Here is a 24,528-nt window from a genome sequence, read left to right as displayed (position 1 = left end):
CTTTAGGGTCATTTCCAGAAGTTTACCCATAGAATCCAATAAGCATATAGGTCGGTATGAAGATTTATCAGCTTCCTTTTTTGGCTTTTCCACAAGTACTAATTGTGCACATTTCCATATTTGTGGGAAGTTAGCAGCCTTGATGAGGTCATTAAAGAGGTTGGAGATAATTTTGGGTTGTTCCTCGGCCAAGATTTGGACAACCTCGACCGGTATGCCATCCGGTCCCGGTGCCTTGCCTCGTTTAAGATTTCGTGCTGAATTTTGTATGTCTTCATCAGTAATTAGGGGGAAGTGATCATAATGTACCTTGGTCCATTTAATACTCTCGCTTTTGGGAAACAACCTCTGCGCTTCTTGCAGCTGCGTCTTTTTATGAATCGCACGTCTGACCTTTATTTTCTTGGTTACGATCTTGTATGCCTGTCCCCAGATGTCCTCTTCCAAATTGTCTAACATGTCTCTCCATAACTGCTCTTTTGATTTTAGAATCTTCTTCTTAAGGGTACTGCGCGCTATACGGTACTCTGTTTCGGCTTCATTTGAATTCGTCTGGGATAATTCATTTCTGTGCGATCTGGTAAGAGTTCTTCTAGCTCTCAGACATTGTTTTCGGGCGTCCGCTATATCGCTATTCCACCAGTATGCTGGTTTTCTATTATATTTTGAAGATTGATTTTCTAAAGTTTCTCGACATACTTTTTGCAAACATTTAATGAGTTCCTCTCCTCCAACATTTTTATAGGTTGGTATGTTGTTTCTTATTGAAAGCTTTACCTTCTCCTCTTTGTCTAGCTTAAAATTCCAGCGCGTCTTCAGAATATCTCCTCTCTCCTTCCCATCATTAATCCCAAATTCGAACTTTATTGTTCGATGGTCGGAAAGATTTTCCTCAGTCAAAACGCGCCAATTTCTCATCAGTACCATTGCTCTTGTCGTACCAAAGGTAACATCAAGATGTGATCTGCTGTTTCTTCGCACAAAAGTTGGTTCATCTCCATTATTTGCGACTAACAGGTCATTTTGAGCCAGCCAATCTGCAACGAGCCGTCCTCTGGCGTCTTCTTTTGTAGATCCCCATAGAGGAGATTTAGAATTAAGATCGCCGACAACTATTGTTGGTTTACTTCTACACACGTATTTTTCTACATCTAATAAAACCTTATCTAAGTAACTTAATTCTACATTTGGTGACACGTAACACACAATAACAATACAGGTCTGAAACTCAACACACACAAAGTCATTCCCCGTTTGTATATTTATCAAGCAGTCCTATCACATATATTTTCGGTATATATTATATATATATATATATATATATATATATATATATATATATATATATATATATATATATATATATATATATATATATATATATATATATATATATATATATATATATATATATATATATATATATATATATATATATATATATATATATATATATATATATATATATATATATATATATATATATATATATATATATATATATATATATATATATATATATATATATATATATATATATATATATATATATATATATATATATATAGGTACTTAAACCAAATCCCGTTTATACTACTACCACGCAGAGTTCCATGTAAATGATAGAAAGTCGAATGGCTGTTTAAGACAAATAGACTGTGATAATAGCTGGATCAGATCACTAGCAACTCCACGGCCAGCAACAAGATATACATAAAAAACCCTTACACATATTTGCCAGGTCTTTAAAAATTATTTATTACAAAAGCTTTTAACCATTATGTTTGTGCTAAAACGCCCGAATGTAAGAGATTTTATCTTCCATGCGCCCTGTCGATAAATCAGGTCCCTCCAATCGGATTGCTCCGCTCACTAAACGGTTATATTAAAATTTAATATCGACCTGCCGACGTTAAACACGATCATAATTAAAGGTTGCACGCCTCTGTAAATTTGTCTTCTCTCGTTTTTAAACGAATTTATCGGGTGGAAATGGTACGAAAGGCGTGCGTGGGTGGGGCGGGCCGAATTAAAAAATAAATTATTATACTATAGGTAGGAAAGGTGGAAGGGAAAAATTATTAAGCTTGAAAAGTTTAATTTAAAAAGGAGTATTTTAGGTAGAGGAGATATAGTGGACTAATGTAAATTTAACACAGAATTCCTAATCTACCTCTTTTAATAAGCCGATAACATTTTTTTTGTCAAAATGTGCGACTTGACCAAAATCGCCAATATTTATTAAACATTGTCAATATAATTTAGAACAAAATTTGTTCATTTAATGATAAAACTATATCTTTCATGAAGCAGGAAAAACATTAGGTGGATCTGTTTTCCCGCTGTTCTGTTTTTTTTCTTGTAAATTTAATCTACTCTCTATGTTGCCATATTATGAAGATATTATTTTTTTCAATTAAAAAAAATATCCCAAACTTTTTTCAAAAAATTCCTAATTTTCAAAATATTCTTTTCGCGAAAAAAACACCTCATAGATATGTTTCTGAGGTCCAATTACACTACCCCTAAAAGACTCAACCTGTATATGAATCAAAAATTTTAAAATACATAAAAAGAACTAAAAAAAACTTACACAATAATAAACTAAAAATTATACAGTTTGTAAATTTGTTTATTACTTGTAGCAAGAGCTTTATGGTTGAAATATGGCAACCTCGGCCCGCTCGTCGAGAGACGACGCGTCGGGACGAGTTCAGCAGCTTAGCTTAGTACTCATTTGGAATGTAGGCAGTGTTGCCATTCTGTTGCCCAATAAGTAACAGTCCAGTTAACAATCTGTATATGAAAAAAATACATTATGGGAAATCTTGAAATTAATATTATCTATAATAATTGTAGCAGAGCACGTACCTCAGATGTTATTTCGGCCGTTGAATTTTTATATAAGTCATGATACTGTAGTTTTTGTGTATTATATTTAATGTTTTTGTCTGTATGCGTTTCTTAGGGTCGGTTGAAAAGTACCAAAAAGTAAAGGTTTATGAATGTTGTGTTAGTTTATAAAATTTATGGTATATTTTACTGGTGTTTTGGATCTTAAAACCCAGTATCATATACTGCGTTTTTGTTCCTCTCGTCTTCGATATGAGTCATTTCCTTGATGTTTAGTTTATTATGATGCTTTTCTTGATCTAATATTTAAAAATTTTTAAAGTCGAACTCGTAGTTGGTATTATATGTTTATACAAGGCTGTTACATATTTATACAAGGCTGTAGGGGCGTGTTTTGTGTATTACTGCCCATTAATTCTGTTTGAACTATATAGAGATGTTTTCCCAATATTTTTCGCAATTTTAACATGCATGGAATATATATAAGAAAAGCATGGAACCGTACGCTATATTTGATCGTTTTTATTATTAGGTATTTTACTTTTAATAGTGTAAATACTCTTGCTAGTGTTCTTTGTGTCTTGTGGGCAATTTGGATGATTTCAACATTTCTAATAACTCATATTTATAGGCCTAAAGTCTAATGTATATACTGTAATTGATTGAACAAAAGGAAACAACAACCACCACTGGAGACGTACACAGAGTAGCCTAATTCAAACTAAATAAACAAAATTATTCGGAGAAATGATTAACCATTATATAATCGCTCAGGGAATTAATCGTACTCTTCCACAGTACTCTTCTAATGACAAACTTAACCTCAAACCTGAGCCTGTAACATTCTTGACATTGTCGACATCTATAAGTGTCAAAGAACGGAGTTTTCGCCAATATTGGCCGAAATATGGCGAATGGAATGTGTGGCCGACCATCTTTTCCCTATTTACTTGTGGTAATCAAATTTTCCAAACCACAAGTAACCGTCACAACATCATCTCCTAAATCTTTCTTACTGACAAAGCAAATGCCTGAAAAGGCACTGATTCATGATGCTACAACAAATAAATGAGATGCATGATTGACCGGGATTTTTCTTAAATTATTGACCCTCAGTTTTAATGCTTGACAAAAAAAAATAGAAACGTACCACATGCTCAAAAAAAATTGAACGTTTTTAAAGCAACTCCTGAGATAGTGGATACAAAACTAAATTTATTGAAAATTACAGTAATTTTAGTAAATTTCATATACATTAACAACAAAAAATCAAACCGAAACAACAACCAAATATTGACCCGATATATTCTGGTAAACAGCCGAAAAAAAACCGTCCCGATAAGCCGCAATAAAATTCGAAAAGAATCACATATATCATACCGAAACTGTAGCGTGTGTGCCTGGGTTCTAGTGGTGTCACGTGATTTATGCAGGGTCCGCGTACGTTGTGCGTTTACGAATGCAGATAGGCAACCGATTAATCGAAATCATTTGTCACGGACCGGCGAAATCCCATTTTTATCCGAATTTGTTTTACTGGCTAGAAAATACAACAGTCAATGGGCGTGTTTTAGTTTTTAATCCATCAAGCGGATTTTATTTGTTTTTTTTCATACAATTCAATTTTGTAAAGTTATAGGTAATAGAATATTATTTTATTAGGAGTAAAAATGATACTTTTTGGTGGCGAGGCTCTAGTAGAGGTGGGAATTCTAGTTCCTTGGGAGGAACTAGTTCCTTCAGTAAAGTTTATTTCTTTACCTTTAAACTCAACACAAGAATTAGTTTTATATCTTTAACTTGATTTGTGTTTATTGTAATTAGTACACGCGTTTTAACAAATATTACTATATTTGGCAAACGACTAAACAAAATATAGGTACATTTAAAGTAAAATAATATTATAAACTTTACTGGAAAATACTATAAAAATTCCTGATATATTTTTATGAAACACCGCACGCTCGTGGATATTTTATGAATGAAATCGGTCATGATTTTAGAAAATTGCGATCCCCTCACCGTTGCCCCGTTGTTTCAGATCCGTTTGTCAGACTGTACATACTGTTAATTTTAACTTAAAAGGATAATACTGATAAAACATTTTTTCTTCCAAAAAATCCAAAAAATCTCGATTATCTGTCAAAGAAAATTACCAGCCTGTTCCTAAATTCACTTCACACACAGATCCTCTCAGTTTTCAAAAACTGTCAACGACAGACGATGTTTTTGATGTAGGTTGCTCCATACGCCCTTTGAATGGCAAAGGATAGTGATATGCCACAGTCACATACTGTCTTGACCTTTAGGGGCCTCTGTTGGGTCCAGTTGTCATAATCAGAAAAAGGTAAAATAAAAACTTGATGAAATTTCGATGGAAATTTGGAGAAAAAGTAGTATAAAAAGACCAAAAGGTTGAATTTTAACCACCTGTTGATATTTTACTACATGGGATGAGTAGTGTGATAGATGTTTATTTTAGTACTAGTTGAAACCTGGCACATCCGCCTTGACATCAGGAAAAAAAAATTAATTAAATGAAAAATAAAAAATCCGGCAACGACAATTTTTAGAAGAGCCGATTAGCTATCTTTTAGTAAAAAAACAACTTTCTAGAGCAAGTCGTTACTTCAGTAGAGACGACACAGATAAACATTAGCATTTTATATATATATATATATAGTCTGTCCAACGAGAAGATCCTTGACAGTGATAGATGTGTTTGTCATTTTAATTTCAAAGTAGTTTATTTTATTTTACAAAGAAATAAGTTGGTACAACTGGAACGCATAGCAGGAAATTAATATATATGTATTTAAAATTTGACTGACAAGTAACTTCAAAATATTGTGAAAAAAACTGTATAAATCTGAAAAAATGTACTCGAGTTATTTTATTTAATAAAAAACAGTATGTGTTAATACAAAGCAAACAATACCAAAAAATATAAAAAAGAACTATTTCTTACTTTCAAGCTTTATGAAACTTCCCGCATTTATGATTATATTTATCAATATACTTAACTTATGTACAAATACAAATTTGTAATATTCCGCAGGAATAAATAAAACAACATAAATAAAACAAACTACTTTATTAAGAAAAACACTTACCAAATTTTATACCTCACAGGTTGATTAATTAACTTTAATCTTAATTTTTTTAAACCAGTACCTTTTGACATTATTTTTCTGCAGTACTAAAATCCATTATTTACCTATCGTGTGATGTCGATATTTTACAGCTACACCAGTTTTTAGTATGTGTTTAGTATGGTCCTTCTACTATATTCGAGATGCACTTATCAACGACGAGATGGTATACGAACTTTATTGATAGTAACTTTATTGGTGTATCTGTATAAGACTTTCTGCCTGGGCAGGGATTATTAACCATAAACTGTGCTCTGGGTTCTACAGTTAATTTTCACTCGATTTTTTTCCTCACTTGACTTCAAAGACCCAAAACACACGTAATATACATACGAATCAAAATGCATCATCTTCCAAAACGGGCAGGGTATTTGACAAAAGTTGTCACAAAATTATAACCTATAATTTGGCAAGACGTCAAAATTTGACAAACGTCAAAAATCTAAAGGCGAGTTCATACGCATCGGCGTCCGTTTGTCGTTCATCGTTCCGTCAAACCAATAAAATGGAAATACGATCTGTCATTTTTGAAATAAACCAATAAAACTGGTTAAAAACAAGTGACGACGCAAGACGAATTTATATTTAAACCCATCCATAGTTAACTTAAAAATTATTAGAAACTTTTTTTAGTAAAATAAGTAGATTGGTATGGGACGTCATCTGCTTTTCTTTTGTCATCGTCTGTCGAAATCTTACCTGAGAAAAAAAAACAGAGTATATGTAGATTTTTTAATCTTTTATCAAAATAATATTATTTTACAATCACATTGTGTAATGTTGACACTAACGACTTTTTGAATTTTTCAAAGTGACACATTATTATTCCCCTCTTCCTTTTCCCTCCTTCGTGTTGTGCTCCCCATTTCTCTTGTTTTATTCTTTGTACATGTTTAAGTTCTGTTGGGATACCAATATTAAAATAATCCTCATTGTTATTACTTGGTGACCACATATTAGCTCTCTTAGCTACACATATTCAGAGAACAAAATATATTTTTTTTGTCTTAAGATTACTAAAGACAAATTTTATACTTTTTGATTAAAGATGTGGTTTTCAAAAATAAAATAGAAACGTTGGAGATTTTAATTAATCAAGAGTAATTGAAACACTTCCCTACTCAAGAGGTACAGCGTCCTTTAAACAAGACCTTATTATCAACAGATTATTAAAACTAGCATTGAGTAAATTTGATATAACTTAACAAAACAATTACAGAAGACCAGTCAAGCTTTAGCTGTTTAATCCAGTCCCAGTCTGTTTTGACCCTCTGTCAGATGAACTGAGACCATGCACCCCTTGTAACTGACACCTTTTAAAGGGAAGAAATTTATAAACTTCGTGACCGCCGCTGACAAATTGTTCATGTAACTTCGTCAGTTTCAGATGTCTTGCCCTTGTTGGTCACGAAACTACGAAGAAAAATCGATTTAAGCTGGAAATTACAGTATATTTGTCGCATTGGAAAATTGCTGTGACGAATGTCATTGTAGGACAAATAAAAATGTATTTTTAATAAATAATGCCTTTTACTGCAAAACAAAATCTTTAAATAAAAAATTTATAATAAATGATGATGTCTGCTAAACATTAATTAACCACAATATACTAAAACTAAAGATGGGAAAACTGCTAATTTCAATAATCGAGTACTCGAGTTTCAAGCGATTGCAATAATTGAGCAAAATATCGCTCGTTTTTAAAAAGACGGGTTTTCGCCTGTCGCTTGTTGTAAGTACTCGTTAACGCCAAGCGCCAAGCCAGTAAGTTGCGTGCGCAAGCACATATTCTTTCGGTCATGAATGGCAAATAGCAAGCGACGAGCCACGAGTAATTCGCTTGATTTAGTTCATTTCAAATCGAATAAATTTGCTACCTGCAATGTATGTATAAAATTCGCTCGGCTTTGTATCAACTATGTCACATTAAAATCGGATTTCAATTTATTTCATTCTCGGATTGCTTGCGTTCGTCGCCGTCGCTCGTAATTCGTCACTTGCATCGCTCGTTCATAATCGAGCGATGTCGGTTATTTCAATAATCGAGTACTCGAGCGAAATCCCATCGCTAATCAAAACATTTTACTTTAGCACTGGACGCGCGTTTAGCTAATTATGTCAGCAAATGATTTAAAGAAACTGGTTTAAAATTAAAAAATTGTTTTAATCATTTACTGGTGATGCTAACATGGTTAGCGAAATGCGCGTCCAGTAAAAAAGTAAAGTGTTTTAGTGTATTGTGGTGAATTAGTGTTTTTATTTTCCATCTACTACACTGAAAGAAATATAAGTAATTTAAAAAAAATATTAATACATTAAAGTATTTTTAATAGGAAACTTGTAAGAATAAGATATGGTTTGCATAGTTTCACAAAAAAATATAATTTTGCAAAACAGTTTATTAATATTAAATTATTATTACTAAACGATATTATTTTCACAATGAGTTTTGTGAGTTTAAAAATTAAATTTAAATAAAAAATACAGTTTTGTAGGAAAATTGCTTGATTGTAGAAAAATCTCTAGACATACTCACAAACTGTGAATAGGTCTTGTGAAGCTGATGTGAATTAGGTAGTGGATTAAAAACGTAGTTAGAAAAAAGACAGTCAGCTTGTCTCAGTGCGTGGGTGATTAGTGTTTTATCATTTAAGGGTAACTATATTATATTAATTATGTTTATATGTAGTAAATATAAAGACTGCTCTCTTAGAAAACACAATCTCCATTTATTATAATTATTTGCATTTTAATTTTAGCGATTTTTTATGTAAACATAATTGTTCAATGATCTCTCTGTATCAACATATCTCTAAGTATTATTTATTCTTTCAGACTGTGTTTGGGTGGCCAAATTTAATAGAGGACCGGAGTAGAAGACTCTATATATCCATAGTCTCTAAATTGGTAAGTTGACTGTTTTGATTACATACATACCTTTTTCTTGCATGTTTTTTTATTTTGTATCTAATGGCAATTTTGTTCCTATTTTGGTTAGGCGCAGAATTCCAGTAAGGTTCTTCTAGACAAGAAGAGATGGCAATGATTATCTTACATACATAAGTCCCGTTTTGTGACTTTTTATTAACCCTTATAATAATAATTATAATTATAAACATGTGGTTATTAAGTTTATTAATATTTACGAACGCTTTGTGAATTTACAAAAGTAATTGTAAATTCACTATAATAAAATATTTTAATTTGTAGTAATAGGGTACAATAAGTTTTTTAATAAAATTTTAAAAGATAAATTTACAATGAATATGTAAATTTAATAATAAAATAGAAAACAAATTTCTTGCAGTATAGTTATATAATAAAATTATATAAGGATTCTTGCCACTTAACTGCTTATATAGAAATTTAATTCTACGCTGTGTTTGTCATAATGTGGATCAACCTGCTCTTACTACCGGTTTCGGAGCCCTACTCCATCATGAGGTGAGCTTGGGCAGATCCACAAAATGACAACCACAGCGCAGAGACAGTTAATTCCGACTTGTCGGAAAGTGTCGGTTAGATATTAAGTCCCGAACGGGAGATAGCGGCCTGCGTGCAATGCTAGTACTTTCGTATCTGGATGATGGAGTAGGGCTCCGAAACCGGTAGTGAGAGCAGGTTGATCCACATTATGACAAACACAGCGTAGAATTAAATTTCTATATAAGCAGTTAAGTGGCAAGAATCCTTATATAATTTTATTGTAAATTTAATATGAGATACACATTGTTTAAATAAATTCACAAAGAATATTAGCTAATATTAAGATATATTATAACATATTTACATACATGCCACAAATTAGCTATACAGCGATTTCACAAACGAGTTGTAAAATTAACGAACGGATGGTAAATTTACTACTATAGTCTGTGGCACGAAATAACCCTCAATATTGTTATTAAATTTAGAGATTAATTAGTGAATTTAATAACAATATTGATGGTTAGAGAAACGACATATAAACATAATTAATATAATATACTTACTCTTATATTATAAAAACACTAATCACCAACGCTCTGAGTCTTTCTCCAGGACTGTTCTTTGTCTTTCCTCCTAACCACGTTGTCAATCGAATACTTAATGCGCATTGGCTTCACAAGAAGTCACGTGACGTGGCGTCATTTTTTACTAAATATATTATGGAAAATTTACACAAATTTTGTGAATATGCCTAGACTCATGCAATTTTACTACAAGATTGCATTTTTGATTTAAATTTAATTTTTAAATTCACAAAACTCATTGTGAAAATAATATGGTTTTGTAATAATCATTTAATATTAATAAACTGTTTTGCCAAATTACATTTTTTTGTGAAATTATGTAAAAATATCTTATTTTTACAAGTTACTTATTAAAAATACTTATATGTAATATTATATGTAAATATAAAATGCTAATGTTTATCTGTGTCATCTCTACCTTAGATTAAGGTCTCTACTGAAGTAAGTACTTGAACGTTCAAGCACATTCAAGTACTTGAACGACTTTAGTAGAAGAAACTGAGGTTAGGGTAGCTTTTTTTACTAAAAGATAGCTAATTGGCTCTTCTAAAAACTGTCGTCGCCGGATTTTTTGTTTTTCATTTAATTAAAAAAAAAAATAGAAAGTATTTTTTTCCTGATGTCGCGTCGTGGCGGATGCGCCAGGCTTCAACTAGTATATCAATATATTTTTTTTGTAAAATCTATACTGGTATATAAAATCCTTAAGTGACTGACATACTGATTAATCACGATGCTGCTCAAACCACTCAACGTAAGAAGCTCAATTTTGGTATACAGGTTGATTCTAGGGTGTAGAGATTCGATAAGAAGGGATTTTTCGAAATTCCAGTTCCAAGAGGGTGAAACCACCCTTCAAATATTACAATATTTTTTATTTAAAAAACGGTCAAGTTTCCGAAAAAACCCTTAAACACGTATATTTTATTTTGTTTTTTTACATATTTTAAGATTTTTTAAAAATGTATACAGGGTGTTTAAAAAAATCTGGTCATTGATTAATCACGATCCTGCTTAAAGCGCTTGACATAAAAAGCTGATTTTTGGAAAACCGATTGACTTTAAAGTGTAGAGGTTTGATAAGAAGGGATTTTTCGAAACTTGAATTCTAATTCTAAACTATTCCTCAAATATTAAAATATTTTTTTCATTTAAAAACCGGTGAGTTTTTCGGAAAAACTCTTAAACACGTATATTTTATTTTGTTATTGTTTTACATATTTTAAGATTTTTTATAAATTTATACAGGGTGTTTCATAAAATATGACCACTGAGTAATCACGATTCTGCTTAAACTGCTTGACGTTTAAAGCTGATTTTTGGCAAACGGATTGACTGTGGGGTGTAGATGTTCGATAAGGAGGGGTTCCTCGAATCTCAAATTCCAAGAGGGTGAAAACGCTCCTCGTTAGTCTTTCGGGAAAACGCTTGGACAAGCATAATTTATTTGTTTTTTATTACATATTTTGAAATTTTTTAAAAAATCATACAGGGTGTTCCAAAAAGTTGGGTAATCTCTTAACCACGATTCTGCCTAAACTGCTTGACGTAAAAAGCTTATTTTTGGAAAACGGATTTTTCGAAAGTCAAATTCCAACGAGATGAAACTACCTCTCAAATATTACCAAGTTGTATAATAATATCGCCATATTGTGTTTTCTCATGCTGACATAAATGTGAGAAAATTTTATCCAGTTTGTATGTTAATGGAAATTCTTGCTTTGCTTTATCATCACCATTACAAATGATTAATTCGACGCTAACGAAGTCGCTGGTACACGCTAGTTAGTTATATTTTTTTAGTGTACGTAACTGGTCGATTCTCGTATTTAAGTTAAAAAACGAATTGCAGAAAATGCAGAGTATATTATTCCAACTTTTAATTGTTAATGTTCATAGTTAGTGTTGTTTGACTTGTCCAATCTCACAAGCTGACAGGGGTCGCTACTTCCTGCTGTAAAATGACGTCTTGAGCGCCAACAAGTGCTGGCAAGCCATAACTAGACGAACAAATGATGAATGGCGCTAATGCAATAACTTCTTGCTTCTGTTGGAGACTATGGCGCTTTTGAGTCGGCGTTGCATAGTTGTCACAAGTTATTAATTAGAGCTTCGACTGCAGCGGGCTCCATCTTGTTTTCGGTATTTCGGATGGTATAAAAGTTTTGAAGGGGAAGGGGATTGGGCGTGAGACTTGTTAATTATACATAAACTATGAACAGAATAACTGGAGTTTGGAAGTAAATAAGTTGGATTGTGGTTAGGTCCGGTCAATGATTGGAATGTGGTAATTAAGCATGGTTGTAGGATTTAATGAAGCATGGCCAGTATATGTTATTTAATGGTTTTAAGGGATGTTTTCTAATCGTTTGTTTAGAAGTTTAATTGCTGATCGGGATAATTTGTCAATCGCATGTATTTCATTTTTAAGTTTCGGAAATATATTGGCAATTAATTTGATAGTCAGCTTGACATTTCTGGGGCAATAATTATAATTGCATTATCTTTAGATCATAGGTCGTTTTTAACGTAGCTGTTGTAGCTGTGTAGCTTCAATAAGTGCAAAAGTGCACGTGAGACTGTAAATTTAAATAACTCTTCATGAAAAAAACACGTGTGTGAAATTAGTACACTTGAGCACAACTGGAAATTAGTACACAAAAATTTTTAGTACTTTTAGTACACAAAAACGAATTTTATAACTGGCAATAAAGCTTAAGTCTATCTGTTACTTAAAAAAAGTGTCGATATATCGATATCGATATATTAAGCTGACCCATGTGCATATGTAATCGGTGACCCATGTGCATATGAAAGAAGAAATTACTTCTTTCCTAATTAGGAAAAAAAATCCTTCTTCATTTTGCCTAATTAGGCAAATAATTCGTAACATATTTCCATCAACAGTAATGAAAAATTGCAACAAAAGATTTGTTTGCAGCCAGAGAAGTGGTGGAGACCATTTGGCAGATATTGTGTAATAGTTTTGTTTTAAATATATTGTTCCTTTTAAAATATAATAAAAATTACAAAATATATGCTAATAAAAAACACATAAAAATCTACAAAACTAAATCTTCAATTAGGTAGTATTAATCTATACTAATATATAAAATCCTTAAGTGACTGACATACTGATTAATCACGATCCTGCTCAAACCACTGAACCTAAGAAGTTCAATTTTGGCATACAGGTTGATTCTAGGGTGTAGAGGTTCGATAAGAAGGGATTTTTCGAAATTCGAGTTCCAAGAGGGTGAAACCACCCCTCAAATATTAGAATATTTTTTATTTAAAAAACGGTCAAGTTTCCGAAAAAACGCTTAAATACGTATATATATTTTGTATTTTTACATATTTTAAGATTTTTTAAAAATGTATACAGGGTGTTTCGAAAAATCTGGTCATTGATTAATCACGATCCTGCTTAAAGCGCTTGACGTAAAAAAGGTGATTTTTTGAAAACAGATTGACTTTATGGTGTAGAGGTTCGATAAGAAGGAATTTTTCGAAACTCGAATTCTAAGGGGGTGAAACTATCCCTCAAATATTAAAATATTTTTGATTTAAAAACCGGTGAGTTTTTCGGAAAAACTCTTAAACACGTATATTTTATTTTGTTGTTTTACATATTTAAAGATTTTTTATAATATTATACAGGGTTTTTCATAAAATATGACCATTGAGTAATCACGATTCTGCTTAAACTGCTTGACATTTAAAGCTGATTTTTGGCAAACGGATTGACTGTGGGGTGTAGAGGTTCGATAAGGAGGAGTTTCTCGAATCTCAAATTCCAAGAGGGTGAAAACGCCCTTCAAATATTACAATATTTGTTATTTAAAAAACGGTTAGTCTTTCGGGAAAACGCTTGGACAAGCATTTGTTTTTTTTTACATATTTTGAAATTTTTTAAAAAATCATACAGGGTGTTCCAAAAAGTTGGGTAATTGATTAACCACGATTCTGCTTAAATTGCTTTGACGTAAAAAACTTATTTTTGGCAAACAGATTTTTCGAAAGTCAAATTCCAACGAGATGAAACTACCCCTCAAATATTACCAAGTTATATAATAATATCGCCATATTGTTTTTCTCATGCTGACATAAATGGGAGAAAATTTTATCCAGTTTATATGTTAATAAAAATTCTTGCTTTGCTTTATCATCACCATTACAAATGATTAATTCGACGCGAACGAAGTCACGGGTACACGCTAGTAAAACATCATATAAAACTTTAAAATTTAATTTAAATTTAAGCACTATTTGACGACAAAGATACCAAAAATAGCATATCGAAGCGTAGTTAGAATTTGCTGATGCCAGCAATTTGCTAGACCCGTCCGATTTATACCACTACGTCACTTTAATGGTGGCTTTTCAATTTTTACGGAGATCGTACATTATATAAAACGTATTTAATTAAATATGAGCATAAATTTGCAGTATTCTACCAAAGTATATTTAAAGTCATTATAACATATTAAATATATTAAGGTAATAAGTTTTATGGTAGATCTATTAATAATACACAAACTCTAAGTAGCCTACAAAGTTCAAAGCTTCTTTGAAAGTTCATATTCCAACGTCCAATCTTAAAATCGACAAGCATGTATAAAATTTTGATATTAAATAACTACGTAACAAAAATCTTTGTGTAACCAATTATTTACTTAAATACAAACTTTAAAAATCAATAAAAAATATTTTATTAATATTTTTTTGTTACTACACTTTTTCGAAACGGCTTGACCGATTTTGATACAATTTTATATGTATATTCAGTGGGTCTGAGTATAGGTTGTTATCTATTTTTTATACCCCTAACCTAAGTGATAAGGGTAGTCCACCCCATTTTTTTTACGCTTTGGGCAAAATTTTTTATTTTTGTTTTTTTATGATGTGGCATTAAAAATACATACAAACCTAAATTTTCACCTATCATGAACCTCTATTTTTTATAGCGATATTAGTAATTCAATAATTTTAATTTAACAACAAATTGTTTTTAAAAATTGTTAGAATAACTTAAATTAAAAACGTGAGTATTATTGCGTATATGCCGGGTATAATAGTATTTATACAAATTCAATATACTATTTATCGAGCTATTTATTGACCTTTTGGGTATATGCCATGTGGAAAAATTTGGATATTTACCCAAATTTCAATATGCCTACCGAGTACTTACCCATCACTGACCTTAGTCACAGCAATGCGTGGCCGGGTCTGCTAGTATAACCTTTGAAACTATTTTATTAATTTAACATTCACTAAGTAGATAAGATAGCTTTAGAAAACATCACAATAGTTTTAGAAAACAAGATTTAAGAAATAACAATTTTCGTTATGATTTTGAAAATATGCCTAAGACTAACTAATTTTTTAATAAATGAGCTGCATCAAATCGTAATTCCTTAGACAAAATAAATTAAAATTTCCATTTATAACACTCTAGCACTACACTACATGTTTCCATCGCCTTTTCATATATTTTACTAGCTAATTTATTTTCCTTTACAGGATCCCCCAAGGTTAGAAATCCTTTTTTACTCAGAAAGAGAAAACATATTAAACTTCTTAACAACTAAAAGAATTTGAGACGACGTGGCACGTCTTTTTTCTTTGGAATAAAAGGACAAACAAACTTAAATAATCAACAAGCTGACAAAAACAATTTTCCCAAACAGGAAGCAAAATATAACAAAAAACGACATTTCCATTAGGATTTCAGCCAATGGGGTAAAAAGCACGCATAACGTAAAAAGGAGTATGGTACGTCTTTGGAATACTATAATAACGCACATCGAGCAGAAGTTTGTTAAAATAAATCAGACATATAGGTGATAATTTTACTAAATATACAGGGTGGTTCGAACTGTATTCCGGAAACTTCGACGGCATATTCTGCAGATAAAAAAATTCAACAAGTTCGTATAAATGTATGTCTTAAAATGCTTAGTTTCGTAGATACAGGTTGTAGAAGTTTCATTTTTATTTCGATTTTCCAAATAATTTCTGTAGTAACGTCAATATTTAGATGAAAATTGGTGTTTTTTGACATGAGAAATTTGATTTTGATGTCAATATGAATCCTATTTATAGGGGGCGCCATCTCCGTATTTTAACTGTTTTGAAGAGTAATAACTTTTCGTCCGTACCTGTACAAAACTACTGGGGAAAAATATACAGTTCGGTGATTTTTGCGTAAAAAATGTCTCAAGATATTCAGAATGGAAATAATCAATACATGTAATTATTGACAAAAAATAAACATGTTGAGCAGATTAGCTATTTGTCTGAAATGGTAAATTTAAAAACTTTTTTATTTTTTTAATTAATCAACAATTTTTCTTCGAAAAAAAGGATGATAAAAGTCAGTCATGATACAGTTTCTGTTGAACTTTCGGCACAAAAACATTTCAAATTTATGATTTCAGTCTATAATAACTATTTAGTAAAAATGTTTAATTTATGTCAATGACCACCAGGTATTGATAATATCGATTCTAAATATCTCGAGAACCATTAGTCGCAGCGAATTATACCAAGAGACTTTTTTTACGTAGAAAGCGCCGTAAATGTATACTTTTTATACTCAGTAGTTTTATACAGGTACCGATATAAAGTTAGTACGCTTCCAACCAGTTAAGAATCTGTAAGTGGCGCCCTCTTACAAGTAGGAGTCATATTGACATCAAAATCAAATTTTTCATGTCAAAAAATTCGCAGACACCAATTTTCATCGAAATATTGACGTTACTTCAGAAATTATTTGGAAAAGATTGAAATATAAATATGAAACTTCTACACCCTGTATCTCCGGAACTAAGCATTTTACGACATACATTTATACGAACTTCTTTACTAATATTTATAACATTACCAGTTTTTTAAATTTTAAAAGTGTCACATCAAAAATTAAAAGGGTTTAAAGACGAAAATATCAAGAGACAACTTTTAATCAGCATTAAACGGTTTACACAATTTTGCTAACAAGAGAGAAGTCAGTGGCGCACGTTTTTTTTTAGAAAAATAATCCAGTGAGATATATTCCTTGTGCACGTCTTGGGTGAATCTGTCGATAAAATATTTCTTTCAAATCGGAAGAGCACATGGAAGAAAATTATAATAAATAAAAATATAATAAAAATTTTAACCCCCTGTAACACAGCAGAATCGGACCTATGTTGATATAAAAATTAAATCTTATTTTTAGGCGTGGCATCTCCCCAAGACAGATGGCACGTTTTTTGAAACACCCTGTATATAATTATTCAAGGTTTTTTGTCAACGATTTGGCTTTCATTGTTAGATATACAAATTCAAAGAACGAAAATTTCAAAATTGAAAAATTATTTAGAATTGTTCTTGAAAGTTTACACATTTATCGAAACACCGGTTCCCATTAGAACACCGAAGTTAAGCGATGGAAGGCGATACTAGTGGATGGACGGGTGACCGGTTCGAAATTCTATATCATGCTGTTGTCCAATAAAGGCAAAAGTGTAAAATCTATTGATACACACTGCTTATTCACGCCGATTCGAGGCCGGATGAGATCGGATATCTCGTGAGTAAGAGTTGATTTAGACACTTGCCAAGTCGGTAGGCCATTGACCATGATATGACCAAGGACCGCGGTTCGGATTCCGCGTAAAGAAAGTAGGCCCCGTCCAGATTAGCTCTGGCAGCAAAAAGGAGACGTTAACTGAAATCTTTACTTTTACTTTTAAATGAAAAATTACAAATTTTCAATATTGTACCTACCTACTTTTTGAATAACAGTAAGGTCGTAAATAAAATAGTATGCAAACTTCAGAAAATAATGTGCATTAATGTGATGAATTAAATATTACCTTACTCGATACATGAAATAGGCTAATCAAACGACATTTCCATAAAGCTTTCATTCAAAATAACGCAAAGATATAAAAAATAATGTTAAAAAAGTATTGCGACATTTTCTAATCCTATTATCCTTTCACGAAAAATACTACTTTTATCCATTCAAGACCCATTTCAATAATTCAATAGGATCAGGACCTAGAGACCCAACCCTAACTAAATAATTTATTTGATTAATTAGTAATTTTATTTCAGACTGATAGAAAGGTCGGCGACAATAATAAAAAATGGTGAATTTGCGTTTCTTTAATTTTATAAACTCAAATGAAGGTAAAATAAGCTTTCTTACAAATAGCACATATATTATGTATTAGTTATCTAGTACAACATTTTAAGCAGCACTGTATAAATTCTTATCACTAAATTTCTGTTTCTTGTTTAAAAATTCTTTAGTGTGATTGAACAATGTGAACGAATAGTGTATGTTAGCTTCAATTTGTGAAAATATCCATTGATAGTTGACAAAAGCTCGATTCAATGACAGACTGAAGACCACTTCTGGACATCGCTAAAATGTCATTGTTGACTTCTTGACTTCTATTGTTCTTGTTTTATATATTTTCTATTCTAAACCCTGTTATGAACCAAAATAGTTTTTCTATCTAGATAAACTATTTTATATTTTAGAAAGTTTAGCATACAATTTTGAAGATCGTGTATAGTTTAAGATTACGATATTTATAGCAAGTAAGGACAGACCCACTACAGTAAATACCTAGTATAGTGCTGATTTCAGGACATTTCTTCTATTTTTAATAAGTTTTTCTTAAAAATGCTATTTATTTATTTATTTATTAATATTTTTGAGACTGTGAAAACATATTTAAAAATATTTTAGAATTATGTAAAGCGATCAGAAAGAAAACCAAAAATGCAATAATATTAGTGATGGGAAAAGCCGATTAATTTCAATAATCGAGTACTCGAGTATCAAGCGATTGCAATAACCGAGCGATTGCTCGAGCGAAATATCGCTCGTATTTAAAAATACGGTTTTTCGTCCGCCGCTTGTTGTAAGTACTCGTTAACGCCAAGCGCCAAGCAGTAAGTTGCGTGCGCAGGGTACAGATTCTTTCGGTGATGAATGGCAAGTAGCAAACGACGAGCGGATCGCTTGATTTAGTTTATTTCAAAGCATTGTCGATGTAGGTCGTAAAATTTTGTCTCCCAGATACGCAACGGATAAATATATATACGGCGTCGTATAAATTTGCTACCTGTAATGTGTGTAGAAAATTCGCTCGGCTTTTTACCGAGCATGTCCTCGGATTTCAATTTATATCATTCTAGGATCGCTTGGTACTCGAGTGATCCCATCAATAAATAATATACAGAGTGTTCCTTTTAACAAAAATCATCGATCCACTCACACATTTTTGAGCCACCCTGTAGAAGTTAAAATATTTTCCTGAAATACATCTTAATAAATACTTTAGGAAATCACTTATATAAAATACCTAAGATTTTTATTATAGGAGCTATAGAGATACCCGACGCACTGTTACCGGAGCTGTATAAAGTAGTATAGGAATTACTTTGGATCGTGGCAAGTCCTATTATTAGCGGCAACTTTTTGTTTGGTATCCTATTAAAAGTGAATTCCGCTATTCATGAATATATTGTAAAAATCAGATTTTGATTAACTACACGATGAGCGTATTAATCATGCAGCGTAGACTATTAAGTAAATATAAATACCGTATGATCGAAAAAAAACGGCGTCCAGTTGGCTGGGAAATGACGACCGATGACATTTCCCATATAAATTTACATATAAAATGACAGCGATCTTCATTTCATAGCCATCGCTGACGCCGTTTTTTCTCGATCATACGGTATCTATTTTGGTAAAATTACTTTTTCCAGATATCAAATTGGTTAATAGGACTTACCAGTAAAAGGATGAGGAATACAGCCGCCATTTCGTCTATTTATTTTAAACTTCTTCTTCCTTCATCAGAAAATCTAAGTATTTTCTTTTGGAGGCCATATGGTATCTGCAATAAAAAAAATAAGTATATTAAAATAAATAATTAATTTCGAGAAATAATATACCTAATTTAAACATTGTACAATATTTATTTTTTTTGTGATTTTGTGATTTAAGCTAAGTAAAACGATTTAACTTAAAACAAGGTTTTCACAGCAACATGTTATAGAAGTTAATCTACCAAAGTTCTATATAAAACAATGTTTTAACTGACTTATCAATAACAGAAACTTTTGCTCGGATAACTAACAATAGAACTAAGTAGTTAATTTCGTTTAAGGCCTTTCTCTAGACAAGGAAATAAATAAAATAAATAGACGCACAAAGACTCTCACGCTTCATTAAATTTTAAAAGGAACAGAAATAATGTTTTCTCTAGTTGCTTGTTGAGAAAGATAAATAAAAAATAATCTCATAGATTTGACAGTAAATTAATTGTTAATTTAATTTACAAACTCATCTATATGTGATATCAATTAAACTTTTAGTTACGTAATCGAAGGCGCGATTTTTAAATTCATTGTTGCCAGCTGCTTGGCACCGGGCTGACTAACTGGAATTTAAATTTCCCGCTGGGGATTTAGGTGGCAGCTCTGCTGTAAAAAATGTCAAGTTGTCAATTGCATTATTGCATTTATTTCCTGACATTGTCATTCGTTTTTAGTTTTTTATTACGAGTTTTTAGTTTAAATAAATAGTGTTGTAATACAATAATTGATAAGCTTAAAAATGTTTACTAACAGACTTTGCAGCCGAACATTGTTCTTTTTAGAACCTCTTTTAGTGCGAAGTGGTACAAGAGAGCTTAATAGCCGTAAAAAACTCATCGCAACTTTATTAGAATATTTTGAACGGGAAAGCAGTAGTCATTGTCCTTTATATCCTTTCAGTGCTGTTAAGAAGGTGAGTTTTGTTGATGTAAACAATAACTGTTTATATATTTATAATTAATTTATTTTTGTTTCCTAAAATATTTTGATTAAAAGAAAATATGTAAAAGTGGGCAACGCTGCCGGTCAAGCTTAATCACGTGACTAAAAGTTTATTTGATATGAACTATATATTGTTAATATAACTGAGTATTTAAAATTCCGATTTCCGTCACACGTTCACTTCATTCATATATCTCTTGATCTTGCTTATGCTTTTACTGTAGCTCCTTTACATTTTAGAAGATACCAATGTTAAGATCGTCTTCGTTATCATCACTTTCTGACATTTTGCTGTTCTTGGTCCAACTGGTACAACTTATAGGTATCAGCGTGAGCTTAGCGCCCTTTCACTGAAATTAGCACCTCATAGATGATTGGTGCAAGCCGTCTAAAATTAGTTTTATCTTCAAATCAATATTATGTTTATAAGTGTCAGAGCTTGAGCCCACTGAAAAGGTCGTATCTAGTGCGCCACTGAAAGGAACGAAGAAATAATTTAAAATTGACAAAATTTGTTATGTTGTTTTATTGATTTGGAAGGTTAACACGCCAAAATATTGTGAATTATGTATTATTTTTATTTACATTTTTATTACGTTGTTTCATTTTCACAAATAAAACCTACCTATATTTTGATTAATGGTTTGGTAAATAGAATAGTATGAAAGCTTGTAGGAAAATTTGTATTATTGTTTTTTTTTTAGTCAAGTAAGATTTCGACAGACGATGACAGATAAGGCAGATGACGTCCATACCAATCCATTTATTTTACTAAAAAAGTTTCTAATATTTTTTAAGTTAACTATGGATGGTTTTATATATAAATCCGTCATGTGTTGTCTCTTGTTGTTTTTAACCAGTTTTATTGGTTTATTTCAAAAATGACAAATGATAGGTATATCAATATTATTGGAGTGACGGAAGATTATTGGAGTGACGATGCGTACGAACTCGATTTAAGATTTTTGAGGCTTGTCAAACTCTTGCCAAATTATTGGTTATAATTTGTTTCAAATTATGTCAAATATTTGCTAATTGCTTTTGCATTTTGGTTCGTGTTATTATTTGTGTGTTTTATGTTTTTTGAAGTTAAGTGGAGGAAAAATCGAGGGAAATTAACATTAGACCCAGAGCACAGTTTATAGTTAGTATTCGGTGCCTATAGAGGCCCACCAATAGCCACCAATAAAGTTTGTATACCATCTCGTATATGGAAAATCCTAGCAAATATATATACACCAGCTGTCTAAGTAGGAAATATATACTGGAAGACTGGAATACCGCCAACATAATTCTAGTTCATGAAAGGCAGCAAAGACATCAGAAACTATAGACAAATTAATCTACTACCAGTAACATATAAAATATTTACAAAAGTAATAAACAACAGATTACAAAACACGTTAGACGCTGCACAACCGCGAGGACAAGCAGGCTTTAGAAGCGTACTTAGAAGCGGACTTCCACTAGCCATAGAATTTATAGACTTTGAGAAGGCTTGCAACTCGATATATCCTAAGGCAATAATAGAAGCCCTAGCGAAACAATGTATTGATAGGCCTTATATAGAAACTCTCGCCAATATATACAAAGAAGCCAAGGAAAAATAATGATATATAAAACAACCCCAGAGTTCCCCACTGGGGAAGGAGTATGACAGGGAGTCGCCATATCCACAAAGCTATTTACAGCAATACTAGAAGAAACCTCCCGTCAACTGGACTGGACTAATAGGATTAAAAATAGATGGAGAATATCTTAACCGCCTTCGCTGACGACATAGTCCTAATTGCCAATAGTCCTGATGCAAGCACAAATATACAGCCAGCAATAAAGTGGGTCTCAATATGAATTTAGCAAAAACAAAAATAATGTACAACGAACTAGTGGAAAGAAAAGACATTCTAATAAATAACACAACGCCGAAAATAGAAGAATATATATATTTGGGACAACTCGAGGGACAACTAATACACAGCTCGGAATCCTTACTATCAGAAATCAACAGAAGAATGCATGGAGTACTTACAATGGAAGAAACTCAATCATATTTAAATCTAGAATGCCACTCTATCTAAAGAAGAAAACATTCGGCTAATATGTACTACCAGTTATGACCTATGCATGCGAAACCTGTACACCTAAACCGGACATCATAAGGAAACTGCAAGTCGCACAACGCTCGATGGAAAGAAATATGCTGGGAATAACCAGAGGGACCGTGAAAAATAGAGTGGATACGACAAAAGATCCAGGTAGTAGATGTCATCCACAGAGTCAAATCCTTCAAATGGTAATGAGCAGGACACGTGGCAAAAAGAACAGGACAACAGATGGACTACAAAAATTAGCATGGTACCCATGAGGAATTCAGAGACCTAGAATAAAACCGAATCTGAGATGGGACCATGATATTAGGCGATTAGCAGGAATAACTTGCGCCCGCATATCCAATAATAATAGACAACAATGGGGCCAACCGAGGGGTGAACACTTAGGGGATTTATGGTGTACACATGAGAGGATTTCCAGGGGATATACCGAGGATGTAGTGGATGTACCGAGGATGTAGTGGATGTACCGAGGATGTACTAGAGGATGTAGGGGATGTACCGAGGATGTAGGGGATGTACCGAGGATGTACTAGAGGATGTAGGGGATGTACCGAGGATTTACCGGGGATGTATTTCGAATTATTTGGGGCGTAATTTGCCGAATGCGATGTTTCAAGTCATCCAAATTTGTGGGTTGTCTTTTGAATACATTTTCCATAAGGTATCCTCTTCGGTATCCTCTTAAAAAAGGTTTTTTCTAATATTTTTTTCACTTTTTAATTTTTAAATGAGAATAACTCCAAAAAGCTTGGATTTGGGTATAGCACTAACATGGAAAATATTCAGAATTTTAAGGGCAATTCAAAAATGCAGAAAAATAATAATTATGTTGCCACGAGGGTTGCCATTAAAAGAAATTGTTTTGGACAAAGCATTTTTGAGACACCCTGTATAATATTCATTTTTGGCATAATCTGCCCCGGAAAAATTAAAATAATTGATGTGGCCGAGCGATTTCCAAAAAATGTGGTTCTCGAGATGTTGATATTTATTCAATATTTTACAACCACCCTGTACGAAATCAAATAAGATCGAATATCGATATTGTGAATATAGATAGATATAGATATTTCCGATATGAAGTATTCATAAAGAGATATAGCGGTATCTGTTATATCGATAGCTATATCGATATTTATGGACCAATATATCGTTACTTGGTTTTCACGTATGTGAATTAGCTTGTGCACATCCGTTTTTCTCAATGAATTTATTAAATAAAGTTTGCACAAGCCGATTTTCACAAGCCGATTTGCACAAATTTCATGGGAGTGAAAATGGACCTTTATTTGATATATCGATAAAAATATCGATACTCAAGGCTTTGTGGCTCACCCCTACTCATAACCTCAAAATATCTCGCAAAATGTATGTATAAGTCAGATATATAGCCTTTAATCCATATCTCTGGTATAAGTTTATGCAAAAATGTGTTTGGCATGTGTGTTCATATCTTATTGCATAGTGCCGTAAGCGTTATGAATTAAAGGGAAGTGTGTGTAAATAATTATTATTGTACCCTCTATACGTCAAAAACGAAGTTCATAAATGCGAATGCCTTTA

The 24,528-nt window shown here is 32.0% G+C and overlaps 1 protein-coding gene across 1 annotated transcript in view; it reads right to left on the bottom strand.

Annotated features, from left to right (window-relative positions):
- The window catches only part of LOC115890300 (ADAMTS-like protein 3), a 1,070,176-nt gene that overhangs the window by 561,104 nt on the left and 484,544 nt on the right, over positions 1-24,528 (bottom strand). Inside the window, exon 6 of the mRNA XM_030910476.1 lies at positions 19,822-19,926. Coding sequence (XP_030766336.1) covers positions 19,822-19,851 — 30 coding nt within the window. The 5' untranslated portion in view covers positions 19,852-19,926. The remainder of the gene's footprint in view (positions 1-19,821; positions 19,927-24,528) is intronic.

This window comes from Sitophilus oryzae, unplaced genomic scaffold (assembly GCF_002938485.1).
Source record: "Sitophilus oryzae breed Bouriz unplaced genomic scaffold, Soryzae_2.0 scaffold_860_pilon_pilon, whole genome shotgun sequence".
Lineage (NCBI taxonomy): Eukaryota > Metazoa > Arthropoda > Insecta > Coleoptera > Curculionidae > Sitophilus > Sitophilus oryzae.
This window is presented reverse-complemented; position numbering and strand designations above follow the sequence as displayed.